Here is a 14678-nt window from a genome sequence, read left to right on the forward strand (position 1 = left end):
TATATATAATACAACAAATAACAAAACTAATTTTTATTTAAATTCAATTAAATTTTAAAATTAAAGAATATTATGTACATATACAATTTATGTACATTTATATTTTCTCATAATTTAAAATGATGACAAAGACAAGTAATAAAAAGGCCAAGTCTAAAACACCCTTTAAAGCGAAAGAATGAAAAATGACAAAAATATTTAGAGATAGTGTAAAAGTATCTCTCTATCATATATATCTCTGATCCTTTTAATTTTAAAAGGTACAGTAGACTATGAGAAAATTTTCTAACTAGAGAAGCATCAATTTTGATGAATGAAAGAGAATAGAAAATCAAAACTATAGTTTTAATAAAAAGAAAATAATCATAAACAATGCTAAATTAGCCTGAAATGCTAATCATAGATAAAATTGCCATTCTCGGAGTTTTCAAATAAAGAAGGATATATGACGTGGCTCAGAACCTTTGTCTGAAATGCAATTGGTCTCCTCCGCTGAAACTGTAGGTCATAGGTGGACTCTAACATTGTAAAACCCTAGTCAATTCCACCGGCGGAACCACGCCGGCGCCGATGATGAAGGTGGTCGCGCTAGTCAGTGGCGGTAAGGACAGCTGCTATGCAATGATGAAATGCCAGCAGTACGGACACCAGGTTTCCTTCTCATCTCCTCTCTGTCTCTGATGTTAGTGACTGTGAAATTCTACTATTTTAGTTTTCTCTAAATAAATTTCGTAACTTCAGATTGTGGCGCTGGCGAATTTGATGCCAATTGATGAAGCTCAGGACGAGCTCGATAGTTACATGTATCAAACGGTAACCCTTTTACCTTAAAATCGGTTTATTCTTCGTCAATTTTCGTTTCGATTCGCAAGTCCTCTTATTTAGAAGTTTGATATGTGAAATTAATCACCGTATTCTGTTTGCTTTTACACGCCTCTGGTGATCAGACTACTAGATTCGAATCATTGGCTTCTACTGAAATAGTGGTGTTGACTATGAGACGTGGTTAATTTTTTCATAATTTTTGTGATTTCACAAAGTGTGTGTATTACTTTTGCAGGTGGGGCACCAAATAGTTGTAAGCTACGCAGAATGCATGGGGATTCCACTGTTTAGGAGACGGATTCGAGGAACTACTAGGTAGGTCCTTTCAGTTAGGACACTTGGTATCCACTTGCACATCAAGACATACCTTTTTCTTCATGTGTATAGTTATTAGATTTCTTATGATAACATAAAATACTTGGTTGCCAATTTTTATTTGCTATCATGCTTCTCGTTTCCAACTTCATGCCAGTATCAGCAATAAACTTTTTGGACATCGTTGACAAAGATGTACTCATGTACTCCCCTCACAATTTAAGATTTATAAGGGGCCGATAGATAACTTCAGCTTTTTTGTATAGTTTATATCGGCCTGTCCTTGTTTTGGGTCAGTGAAATCTGATATATGAGCGAGGCATCCCTAATTTAACAGCCTGATTCCTGGAATGTCACTGGTATCGGTTCCATCTCATGCTTAATTTTAATTTAAAACCACCTTCAGGTGGTGGGAATTTCAAAAAGTCTACTGCTAGTGCACTAAAGTAAAATATGTTAGAGACTATATTGCCTTACCGTTGCAAAGAACACAAAAAATGTAGTTATAGATTATCATCTTAGATTCTTCATTACTTATATCATGTTAAAATTCTGTTAATTACCATTTAGTACGGCATTGTTATTTATAAGGCGTATCAAGCGTAGATTTGTTGGTTTCCTACCTCGTTGCTTGATAATTCGGTTTGTTGCACTCCACAGGCATCATGGCCTTAGCTACAACATGACTCCTGGGGATGAAGTTGAAGATATGTTGATCCTCTTAAAGGAAGTTAAGCGGCATATACCCTCGGTTTCAGCAGTCTCCTCTGGTGCAATTGCTTCTGACTATCAAAGGTTGCGTGTGGAAAGTGTATGTTCTAGACTTGGGCTGGTTTCTTTGGCATATTTATGGAGGCAAGATCAATCATTGCTCCTTCAAGACATGGTAGAACTCATTTCCTCAATTCTAGAACCAACATTGAATTATCAATGATAATTATCTCTGTCTCTCTCTTTCCGTACCCAGGAGAAGGTGTTATTTTATTTGCATGAACTAAATTTCTGTTTGTGTTTTTTCAGATAAGTAGTGCAATTATTGCTATCACAGTAAAGGTATAGTACGTTTATCCGCATCTTATGTACAGTCTTCTGGATCAAATTACTATTTATTCAAGTTTGGTTAAAATTTAGGACATCAAGGGTCCTTAACTTCATATTTCCTATTTTCTTGGCAATAATTTTGCAGAAATTTATCAATTTGACTAACTTATATTTTTCAGCTTCATCTCAGTATCTAACTCCTATGTTTTCCTTCCATCCCGGTTATATTAGGTAGCGGCAATAGGGTTGGTCCCTTCAAAGCACTTGGGGAAGGAATTAACACAATTACAGTCCCATCTTCACAAGCTAAAAGAGTATGTTAGCCAACTTATCTCTTGTTCTGTGTTATTTGACTCCACAGTATTTCTCATTTGCTAGTTTATTGGCAGGTTTTATGGGATAAATGTATGTGGTGAAGGAGGAGAATATGAAACATTAACTCTGGACTGTCCACTCTTCAAAGTGAGCTTTTATCTCTCATTAACTTTTGAATTCTTAAGTAACTTCCATTAGTAAGTTAGTGGTGAAAATGTTTAAATTGTGCTTTTCTGATGGTTGTATGACATGATCTTAACTCTTTTCCCTTCTCCTTGGAATACTGACATGTGTATGTCTTGCCAGAATGCTCGAATAGTGCTTGATAAATATGAAGTCATATTACATTCATCAGATCAAATAGCTCCTGTAGGTGTTCTACATCCCCTAGAATATCACTTGGAGAAGAAGTTGGTTCCCTTGTCTGAAACTGATAACGACAAAATCAATGAGGTACCTGTGGGGGAGTCCTACTTAGTGCATGAAGTGGTGGGAGATTTTCAGGATATCTTGGAAGCTGCATCTCCAAAAAATGTTGTGATATCCAACTTAGAAGTAGAAACAAAACAAGAAATCCATATCTCAAAATCCAAGAAGAAAAATACTTTTTCCGTTACTTGCTGGCTGCAAGATGCCTTCAAAACCTCAATAGGTACGAAGATGAATTCTGATGGACAATAGTTGTGGCTAAATGCATCTCTGCTTCCATCATGAAATCATGGTTTATGTACTCTAACCATATTTGATTTTACAGATTTGCGAGAGGATCTGCGGGTGGTTTTAACAAAAATACAAATGTTGCTTAGCGAAAATAATTTATCTTGGGAGAACGTTCTTTATATACATCTATACATAGCTGATATGAACGAGTTTGCACTAGCAAACGATGAATATGTGAAATTCATTACTCAAGAGAAATGTCGTTTTGGTGTGCCATCACGGTCGACTATAGAACTTCCTCTTTTGCAAGCTGGTCTTGGGAGAGCTTATGTTGAAGTCTTAGTTTCAGATGATAATACGAAAAATGTTTTACATGTTCAAAGTATTTCAGAGTGGGCTCCGAGTTGTATTGGTCCGTACAGCCAGGTTAGATACCTATAGTGAATAAATTATGTTTATGTTAATTATTTTTCCCTTATCAGATCAGACGGTATGAAGTCTTGTTAGAGAATCCAAAGTTAGTTTCATTATATTATATTAACAATATTTTACTTGTATAGGAGATGGTATATACTTTTGTTTGGCAACCATCAACTTTCCCTAACCAAAGTAGAAATAGCATGATTCAGTGTCTCTATGCAACTATGGGATATATAACTTAATCAAGATTATGAACAAATTATAGTAATGGTCTTTTGTTCCCTCTAAAGCATTTTATTAACGTACTCTCAATTTCTGATGTTTGTATATGTGCTGCATTGAACTATATGCTTTATTGCCAGAACAAAATACAGTTATGAAGATGAATTTGGGTTTTCCATATTCATGTGATGAAGTGATACTTATTTATAATTGGAGAAGGGATTTCTTAGCATAACAATGATTTTCATCTTTCTCCATCAACAACCATATGGAATTTTTTTTATTGCTGTTGTATTTCTTAGTACACTTTCTATTAAAATGAGCATAGTACTCAGACATGTATGTTATACTGCATACGCGTGTCAAATATGTATTATTGTATCAAGACTTGAATAAATAATGTTAGCTTATATTAGATGAGCATTGCGATTAGAGTGCATCAGCTTGGTATGAAGATGGTGCTCAGAGTTAAATTAGTTGTAGCTTTATGGGTTTCCATCGTTAAGACATTTCGACAATGAATTCCTCATTGATACTCATGAAAACATCATGTTGTCTCTGTTCACTATTTTTTAATTAAAATGACTTAATTTGTCCATATTCTTCATAAATTTAGTCATGATGCTATACAAGAACTAATACTGGGTTGTGAAGTTTCATGAGCTGACGACCACTTTTATTTAGCCAGAAACATGTTAGCTTTGTATTTTTAAATGTTTAGTGCCATACGAACTGAGTCTTCGAAGCTAGGATCTTTTATTGTTCATTGCAGTATAATTTCATGTTTTACAACGTTTGAAGGGGAAAACATGTTGTGACTTTCATCTTATTACTCATTTACGTACATAATTTTCAGGCAACTTTGCATAAGGATGTTCTGCAAATGGCTGGCCAGTTGGGGCTTGACCCACCGACAATGTTGCTCTCTGCTGAAGGTCCCACACTGGAGTTCCAACAAGCGCTGGATAACAGTGAAGCTGTTGCAAAATGTTTCAACTGTTCAATATCTACGAATGCTATTTGCTTGGTTATTTATTGTTCGGCATCTTTGAGTTCGTCAGACCGAGTTTCTGTTAATAATCAGATGGATGTTTGTCTTGCACAAATGAAGTTGCGGTTGAATAATGGAAGCAAGCCAAACACGCCGGTACTGAGTGTTCCTGTTATTTTGTACATTCTTGTTCCTGATTTGCCAAAGAGGTGATTTACATAGTTAAATGCTTTGTATTTTTTTTTTCATTACATCTCAATATCCAATGCAGCAATTAGCACAAATCATTCTGTAGATGACACAAAAGCACATGATCCAACAGAATCATCTAGTATATAACTCCATTTATGAGCCTGATAGCTCTATTTTTTATTTGTTTCAGAGCTCTTGTGGAAGTGAAACCCCTTCTTTACAATGGGGAGGATATGGAGATCCCAGCTCGTGTCACCAAACAAGATTTATGTGCAAAACAAGCTTATTGGGGGTTTGAGCATGAAAGTTGGCATAATGGTTGTCTTCAGAAATGTATTGTTAGTGGTAGAATATGTGCAGCTGTGATATCTATCACGCAAGAGATAGTGGCAAAGATCTGTTACAATGAATCAGAATGTAAAGCTATTATTCAAAAGCTCGTAAGGGTAGCTGAGTTCTGCATCTATCTGCTCGATGAAGTTCTTCTTGAGAATGATCTATCCTGGGATGATATATTGGTTAGTTATCTCTTACATTACACTGAATCTTATCTTATGATGCGTTCACCTGTGTCTTTTACTTGATTTCCTTGTATTCTATACTTCTCTTATTGCAGTTTTTACTTCATATTCAGTCGTTAACTTGTTTTATTGAGCTGATTCGTTGGTGGTGGACTAAGCTTAATTGTTTAGATGCATTTTTTATCAACATTTGTGATGGTTAGTCTCCGGTCACCTTTAAGTTGTCAATATCTACCCTGATAAATGGTTTCTAGATAATATTTTGAATATGAATTGATTGTTTGTGTGGAGATGGATTGAGTTACGTGAAAAAAAGACTTGCATAAACTATTGCTCGCAGTTTGAAAATGCTAATGATTTGAATTGGCTCATAAATTTTTATCAGAATGAAATGAATGAGTAACAACTCAAAATACAGATTGAAAATCATCCAGAGAAGTCATTTAGCATGTTTTTGTAATTCGAATATCGAACTGAATCTAACGAACTTCAGTGAGTAATCATAATTAAAATTGAGTATATTTGTCTTGTATTCTTTTACATGCATCTTACTCTCTCAGTCTGTTTTGATTCCTGGATATGCATCTTAGCGAAATTATCTCTTACACATTTCTCATCAACGTCTGTGGTTTCAGAATTTGAGGATCTATTTCTCAACAAGTCCTGAAACCAGCCATGGAGCGTTGTCAACGATCTTTACCAATGCATTTACTGAATTTGCGGAGATGAGCAAGAGAATCGATAAGGATGCAGAACCATTATTTACCCTAGTTCCGATACTTGGAGCTGGAACTTCAGCCACCAGCATGGACAACCTACTTACCTGCGAGTTATTTGCCAGAAAGTTTTAGTGTTGCAAGTTTTTTCTGTACATATATAATTATTGGGCGAAGCTGATTGCTAGTCCATTCACATTAGATAACACCACAACTCACTCAAAAAGCATTATCTCGAAAGCTTGTTTTCTTATTAATCATTTTGGAGCACAGCTCTCTCATTTCAAAGTTGCTATTTTCTTCTTACATTACTATTCACTCTATAGTTCCATCTGCCATTTTCTTTGGATCTTGTTTCCAGACACTTTATTTTTCCATGCTCTTTGTGCCTTGATGTACTAAATGGGATACTATTATTTACAAGTACAATGTCCTATCATTTTTTTCTATTGTGAGGTGCCCTAGTAAAAGAGTTGCATGAAAGCCCTGAAAAAATCTAAATAAGAAACATGTCTCAAATCCACACTATTGACACTGACTTACACACCCACAACTAATTTCATAGTATATACTTATTGTTTATATTAGTTTCGTCCTTTATTTCCAAATAAAACACAGCACTCAATTGTTAGGCCTCAATGATGATCTAGATTCTGGAGCATTCTGAGGAAAATATTCATTTATATTTAAAAAGAGTTAAATACGGAGTACTATTTCTGGCTGCTGTAACATGGGCCTGTAGCAAGGGTACAAAATTTCTCTACAACACACATGGACGAAAAAAAACAAAGGCAGAATGTGATTTATTTGAATTTGATTGTAAAACACATAAAATTATTAGTGATATCCATTTCGCCGAGTGAAAATACATACGTAAACTAAAAAATAAACGATTAAAAAGAATTGAAAATGTACTTCTGAATCTGTGATTCAAAATGTCTTTTTCTATGCAGTCATTTTCTTCTGTGTCTTTTTCTTAATCTTTTTTGTACTTCTTACGAATACGACAATAGTACTATGAATTTAAGGAATACGGATAAGAGCATCTCCAATAGCACTGGATGTCAAATAGCTATCAAATAGCCTTCACACTGCCACATCATCAGCACTACAATTCTCCTGCCACATCAGCTTGCCACATCAACTGGACATCAAATAGCCCTCACATAGCCTTCACACTACCTTTCCACATCACTAATAACAATTATATAATTTAATTTACACTTGTATCAACATACGGAATTTAATTTACGAGACAAATACGGAAAATTCGAATAATAATATTAAAATTTTAAAAGTACATTAATTTTAAAAAAAAGTACAATAATATAAAAAAAGTACAAAAATTAAAAAGTACATTAATTTAAAAAAGTAAAACAAAATCACTCATCGCCTCCGTCCTCGTCTCCGTCGTCGCCCAGTGCTTCTTCACCGTCGTCGCCGCCGCCTCCGTCGCCACCTACGCCGCGGCTATTCCCGCTGGTGTCCCTCATCATCGCCTCCAATTCTTCACGCTGGCTCTGGAGCAATACACGAAGAAAATCCTTCACCTCGGGGTCCACCGCCGCTTGGAAGTCGGCTAAGGTCTTCACCATTTGAGCGCGCGTTTGTTGGCGCGCGAAGAATTTGAGCTCCTCGGTAGACCTGCCGAGGGGGGATGCCGAATGGACGTCCTGGGAACTCGGGGTCCCCCCCTCGCAACCTGTTGCGCCCGCCTTTGCCCAACCGGGCGAGGTCGGCGACCGAACGACCGAGGAGTCGGGACCTCCTGGGCCGTCTCAGGGAGGTCTGACGAACCACCGCTGCTGCCGCTATAATCTCCGGTATAGTTCAGTCTCTGCCTCTTCGGCCAGCCAGCGTCGACGCCTGCCCGGAATTTCTCCGACTCGTTGAGCACAACGTAGCAGTTTCAGTAGGTGAACTCATAGTACTTCTTATCCGGATCGGGGTAGGCTCTCTCCGCAATCCTCCTGCAGTCTTCCTCTGTTTGGCCACTGGTCTGCATGCGGAGGGCGTTGGCGTACAAACCCGAAAATCGAGAGACGCCAGCCCTAATTCGGTCCCAGCACTTCCGGACCTCCTCCCCGGTGCACGGTCTCCCTTCAGGGCAAAATGCCATGTAGGCTGCGGCTATCTTGGCCCACAAGTTGACGATCCTCTGGTTGTTCGAAACCAGAGGATCGTCGCAGACACTCACCCACGCCTTGGCAACCGCAACGTTCTCCGCGTCTGTCAACTTCCTCCGGCCCCGGATTTCGGCTTGGGGCTGCGATGACTCGCCGACCTTCTTCGCCTTGCCCTTCTTCTTACCCCGCCCTACTCCCTGGCTTTGAATGAGAGTTTCCGAAACCTCGTTAATATCAAAACCCAAGTCCGCTAAGGAGAAGGTCTCCGTATACTGTGCATCCGTTGGGGTCGATGTGTGCGAAGAACCGGTGGAAAAATCAAAAGTCGGCCGATAGGCGTTGTCCCTCCCGTGCGTCCCCTGCGCCGGGGGAATCATCTGTTGCGCCGGTGGCATCATCTGCTGCGCCGGTAGCTGCATGCCGGGTGCCCACCCCGGCATCATCTGCATAGGGGGCTGCATGCCGGGTGCCCACCCCGGAATCATATGCTGCCACGGGTACATGTTGTAGTACCCGCTCATCAGAGGCCAACCACCTCCCCCAGGAGCCGGGGAAGTATGGGACCCTGCCCCGGGAGTCGGGGGCGTCTGAGACCCTACACCGGGAGGCGGGGGAGTCTGAGACCATCCCCCGGGATTAACTGGAGTACCTTCGTAGTTGTTCTCCATTGCTCGTTATTGATCTTGTACAGAAAGTAAGGTAGAGAGAGAGTACTCGTTAAAGCAAGTAGTGCGAATGAAAATGAGGTTCAACGCGCGTATATATAGTGTTTTCGAAAAACAAAAAAAAATATTTAAATCCGACGCCGGTTTGGCACCGATCCGGGACGCACAATGGCGCCCGTGAGGATCGGCGTCGGAACCGGCGTCAGCGCGGGAATCGGCATGGCGACGCCGATTTTGACGCCGATTTCTCCCAAGCCGGTTCCAATGGTTCGGCGTCAAACCGGCGTGGGCGAAAAATCGGCGTCGCGGTGGTGACGCCGGTTATTGGAGATGCTCTAACAAAAAGCAACACAGTAATCTACTATGAATTTAAGGAAGACGGATAACAAAAAGCAACACAATAATAAGTCAAAATGGTTGAGGACACTCTAAGAGTATCAGCAATGGAGGCGTCAAAACCGCGACGCCGGTTCTGACGCCGAACCATTGCGACCGGCGTCGGCGAAATCGGCGTCAACTTCGGCGTGGCCATGTCGATTCGTGTGATGACGCCGGTTCTAACGCCGATCCTCACGGCGCCATTGTAGGCCCCGGATCGGCGTCAGACCGTCGTCAGATTTTAATTTTTAAATTTTTTTTTCAAAAACACTATATATACGCGCTTTGAACGTCATTTTCATTCGCACCACTTGTTTTAACGAGTACTCTCTATATTTCTTTCTGTACAAGATCAATAACGAGCAATGGAGAACAACTACGAAGGTACTCCAGTGACTCCCGGGGGATGGTCTCAGACTCCCCCGACTCCCGGGGTAGGGTCCCAGACTTCCCCGGCTCCTGGGGGAGGTGGTTGGCCTCCGATGACCGGGTACTACAACATGTACCCGTGGCAGCAGATGATGCCGGGGTGGGCACCCGGCATGCAGCCCCCTATGCAGATGATGCCGGGGTGGGCACCCGGGATGCAGCCACCGGCGCAGCAGATGATTCCACCGCCGCAGGGGACGCCCGGGGGGGACAACGCCTATCGACCGACTTTTGATTTTTCCACCGGTTCTTCGCACACATCGACCCCAACGGATGCACAGTATACGGAGACCTTCTCCTTAACGGACTTGGTTTTTTATATTAACGAGGTTCCGGAAACTCTCATTCAAAGCCAGGGAGTAGGGCGGGGTAAGAAGAAGGGCAAGGCCAAGAAGGTCGGCGAGTCGTCGCAGCCGGAAGAGGATAGCCGGGTCCGGAGGAAGTGGACGGACGCGGAGAACGTTGCGGTTGCCAAGGCGTGGGTGAGTGTCTGCGACGATCCTCTCGTTTCGAACAACCAGAGGATCGTCAACTTGTGGGCCAAGATAGCCGCAGCCTACAGGGCATTTTGCCCTGAAGGGAGACCGCGCACCGGGGAGGAGTGCCGGAAGTGCTGGGATCGAATCAGGTCTGGCGTCTCTCGATTTTCGGGTTTGTATGCCAACGCCCTCCGCATGCAGACCAGTGGCCAAACAGAGGAAGACTGCAGGATGATTGCGGAGAGAGCCTACCCCGATCCGCAGAAGAAGTACTATGAGTTCACCTACTGGAACTGCTACGTTGTGCTCAACGAGTCGGAGAAATTCCGGGCAGGTGTCGACGCTGGCTGGCCGAAGAAGCAGAAACTGAACTATACCGGAGATTATAGCGGCAGCAGCGGTGGTTCGACAGACCTCCCCGAGACGGCCCCTGGAGGTCTCGACCCCTCGTTCGTTCGGTCGCCGACCTCGCTCGGTTGGCCAAAGGCGGGCGCAACAGGTTGCGAGGGTGGGCACCCCGAGTTCCCAGGGGGTCCATTCGGCATCCCCCCTCGGCAGGTCTACCGAGGAGCTCAAATTCTTCGCGCGCCAACAAACGCGCGCTCAAATGGTGAAGACCTTAGCCGACTTCCAATCAGCAGTGGACCCCGAGGTGAAGGATTATCTTCGTGTATTGCTCCAGAGCCAGCGTGAAGAATTGGAGGCGATGAGGAGGGAGACCGGCGGGAATAGCCGCGGCGACGACGGAGACGAGGACAACGGCGAGGAGTGATTTTTTTTACTTTTTTAATTGTACTTTTTAATTTTTGTACTTTTTTTAAAATTATTGTACTTTTTTTAAAAATTAATGTACTTTTTAAATTTTAATAGTATTATTCGAATTTCCCGTATTTGTCTCGTAAATTAAATTCCGTATGTTGATACGATTGTAAATTAAATTATATAATTGTTATTAGTGATGTGGATAGGTAATGGGAAGGCTATGTGAGAGCTATTTGATGTCCAGTTGATGTGGCAAGCTGATGTGGCAGGAGAATTTTAGTGCTGATGATGTGGCAGTGTGAAGGCTATGTGAGGGCTATGTGAAGTCCAGTCTCATTGTGGATGCTCTAAGGCCATCCACAATGGGACGCCTGATGGCACGCCCGATGCGTGCCATCGTCCGCCCCGTTGTGGGTGTCCGCCATCGTCCGCGCCCTATGCCCACGCCCGATGCATCGTCCGCGGTTGAAGCACGGACGATGGGCGCGGGCGATAGGCCATCGTCTGCGCCATCGGGCGCCCCATTGCGGGATCGGGGGACGATGGTCGCTGACGATGCCACGCGTTTTTTATTTTTTATTTTTCTATTTAAACTTCGTTTCTCATTCTCTTGTTCATACGAACATCTGGCCTCTCTCGTTTCGCTCATCTCTCACATTTCTACCTATCTCACATACCAAAATGAACCACGACGATGACACCACTAGTTCTAGCTCCTCGGAGTCGGGTAGTTCGCACTCGGAGACCTTGGCAGCCTTAGATGCAGCCGTTGAAGAGGCCGTGGCGGAATGCTTACTCGAACTGCAGCGCGAGGAGGCGGCGGCGGCGGCGAAGCAGATCCACAGGCCTATTCGACGTCGGACGTCTGTCCGACGCGACCACGCGGCAGCTCACCAACGTCTGGTTGAAGACTATTTTGCCGATCAACCACGGTGGGGACCGACCGTTTTCCACCGGCGGTTTAGAATGCCGTGTTACCTATCTCTCAGCATTGTCCGGACGTTGTCGTCACATGATGAATACTTCACGTATCGGGAAGACCGCATCGGCAGACCCGGTCTTACACCGTTGCAAAAGTGTAAGGCTGCACTCCGTCAGTTGGCATACGGCACCACGGCGGACATTTTCGACGAGTACCTCCACGTCGGGGAGACAACAGGCCGGGAGTGCTTGAAGAGATTTTGTAGGGGAGTTGTGGAGGCCTACGACGACACATATTTGCGCAAGCCGACTGCCGCTGATTGCCTGGGCCTGATGAAGATGCACGAGACGACGCACGGCTTTCCTGGGATGCTAGGGAGCATCGACTGTATGCACTGGGAGTGGAAGAATTGTCCGATGGCGTGGAGAGGCCAATTCACTAGTGGATACAAGGGCAGCCACCCGTCTTTGATCCTCGAAACCGTCGCTGACCATCGGCTCTGGATCTGGCATGCGTACTTCGGCATAGCCGGGTCGAACAACGACATCAACGTCTTCAACTCCTCCACCCTCTTCGCCGAGCAATGCAATGGCAACGGCCCGACCATCGAGTTCACTGCCAACAGGCGCCGATACCACATGGGGTACTACTTGGCCGATGACATATACCCACTGTGGCCTGTTTTTCTGAAGACGATCAGCTGCCCAATGGGTGAGAAGAGGGTTTTATTTGCGCAAAAGCAGGAGTTGGCGCGGAAGGATGTCGAGCGGGCATTTGGTGTGCTCCGATCACGGTGGGCCGTTGTGAGAGGGCAGACTCGTCTTTGGTTCAAGGAAATCATCGCCGACGTTATGTATGCGTGCATTATCATGCACAACATAATAGTCGAGTATGAAGTTGGGAGCATCACCGAGTGGAACGATGATGACGGTGCATCTAGCTCGTCCAGCACGGCGACCGAGCCCCCCGCTAGAGGATTGCCGTCTGGCTTCGACGAGGTTCTAGCTAGACAGGCCTCAATGCGCAACCAACAAGACCATGCGCAACTCATGAACGACATGATTGAAGAAGTGTGTGCCCGTAACCGCCGTCGTTGAGTTTGCGTATTTTTTTTAATTTGTATTGTAATGTATTAATTTTTATATATGAAATGAAATTTTTTCCCAATTTTTTGTTATTTAAATATTCAAATAAAATAAAATGCATAGGGCGCGCCTTAGGGCGCCCCATTGCAGGTGGGGGTAGGAGGATAAAACTGCTGACGTGGCGCGCCATAGAGCGCCCCATTGTGGATGCCCTAAGAGCATAAATAACGCGGCTGGCCGGGCCGCAATTCGCGAGTCCCGGCCCGTCCCGCGCGTTAGACGGAGGCAAGCCGCGGCTCAGGCCGGTCCCGGGGCCGCATTCCCGGCCTAGAGCCCGTCCCGCGGCCCGGCCTGGGAAGGCGTTAATCGCGTGCCGTGCCGCACCGGCGAGTCCCGGCCCAGCGTTACACGGGTCTCGGGCCAGGCCGCAACGCCAATATATATATATATATATATATATATATATATATATATATATATATATATATATATATATATATATATATATATATATATATATATATATATTTTGTGTCTATAAATACGAGCATTCCATTTGTGCATCAATCTTACGTGCATTCCATTTCAATCTCTATTATACACTTTGAATCGGCATCAATGGATTGGTTCAACAGCGATGAACGTGAGATGGAGGAGTTCATTAACTCGAACAATTAGTACATACCAGGGTCGCAACCATCGCAGCCGACCAATACGTCTCTGGATAAGATGTCCGACACTTTGGCGGAGATGAATATTACATGGCGGATAAGCCAGCTGACGGAGTTGACATCGAGGGGTACATCAAAGATGTCGGACGAGGAGCTCGAGTTGCACCGTGAGATGATCGCCTACCTTCGCGCCCAAATGAAGAAGTAGTAGTCGTGGCTTGGGTTTCTTGTATTTTAAATTTGCTTCGTCGAATAATGTAATGTTAATTTCTAATGAACAATGCATTTTCCCGGTTTTAATTGTTCAACGAATTGCGTTTACGAGTTAAATATGTTGAAGTTGTGAATATTGTCATTTATTAGTTGCGGCCTGCAGGGTTAGAGGCTTTTGGGGCTGGACCGCAACTGTAGAGAAATGATGATGTGGAGGGGACTTGGGGCCGGAACTGGGGACCGGGTTATTCATGCTCTAATGGAATGCTTGTGACTAATTTACCGGTACAAATTACAACTGATGGCACAAACGTCCAAATTTGACATGTACAAAGGCATATTTGTCTTGCCAAAACAAATAAATCCCATACTATTACAAATAAAAATATTCATTTTTACCCTACGTTCAAACTCTAAATTACACAAGATTTTTTGCCCAAATTGGGAACGCATACTTGTGTACAGCATAAATCTGACCCAAATTAATACTAGCTAGATGTATTTTCAGACCAAACCTCACCCATTATAAGTCAGATTTACATTCTACCCAAGTATCCAAATGGTATAAAGTTTATTCCGACAGAACTAAATATTATTCATATTTCACATGGTTTACTTTACACTATTTAAATCCATATACATATAAATTCAGAGACATGTCTGACAGTAATTATTAATTACTATATAATAATAAACAAATAGCCAAGTCCAACATTAACATTTTAGAACT

At 43.1% G+C, this 14678-nt stretch overlaps 1 protein-coding gene across 1 annotated transcript; it reads left to right on the top strand.

The window, feature by feature from the left end:
* The first annotated feature begins 418 nt into the window (after positions 1-418).
* LOC121792384 (diphthine--ammonia ligase-like) lies at positions 419-6524 on the top strand. The gene is made up of 12 exons (XM_042190302.1): positions 419-651; positions 742-813; positions 1061-1140; positions 1801-2026; positions 2161-2193; positions 2413-2495; positions 2571-2643; positions 2803-3148; positions 3251-3582; positions 4655-4998; positions 5172-5499; positions 6138-6524. The coding sequence occupies exons 1-12, from the start codon at positions 571-573 to the stop codon at positions 6351-6353; spliced, it is 2214 nt and encodes a 737-aa protein (XP_042046236.1). The 5' UTR covers positions 419-570; the 3' UTR covers positions 6354-6524.
* Positions 6525-14678: the final 8154 nt, after the last annotated feature.

Source organism: Salvia splendens, chromosome 2 (genome assembly GCF_004379255.2).
Source record: "Salvia splendens isolate huo1 chromosome 2, SspV2, whole genome shotgun sequence".
NCBI lineage: Eukaryota > Viridiplantae > Streptophyta > Magnoliopsida > Lamiales > Lamiaceae > Salvia > Salvia splendens.

Coding starts and splice junctions, on each gene's coding strand:
- LOC121792384 (XM_042190302.1), top strand. CDS start 571: ATGATGAAGGTGGTCGCGCTAGTCAGTGGCGGTAAGGACAGCTGCTAT. Junction 1,141..1,800: donor CGGATTCGAGGAACTACTAG/GTAGGTCCTTTC, acceptor TGCACTCCACAG/GCATCATGGCCTTAGCTACA. Junction 3,149..3,250: donor TGCCTTCAAAACCTCAATAG/GTACGAAGATGA, acceptor TTGATTTTACAG/ATTTGCGAGAGGATCTGCGG.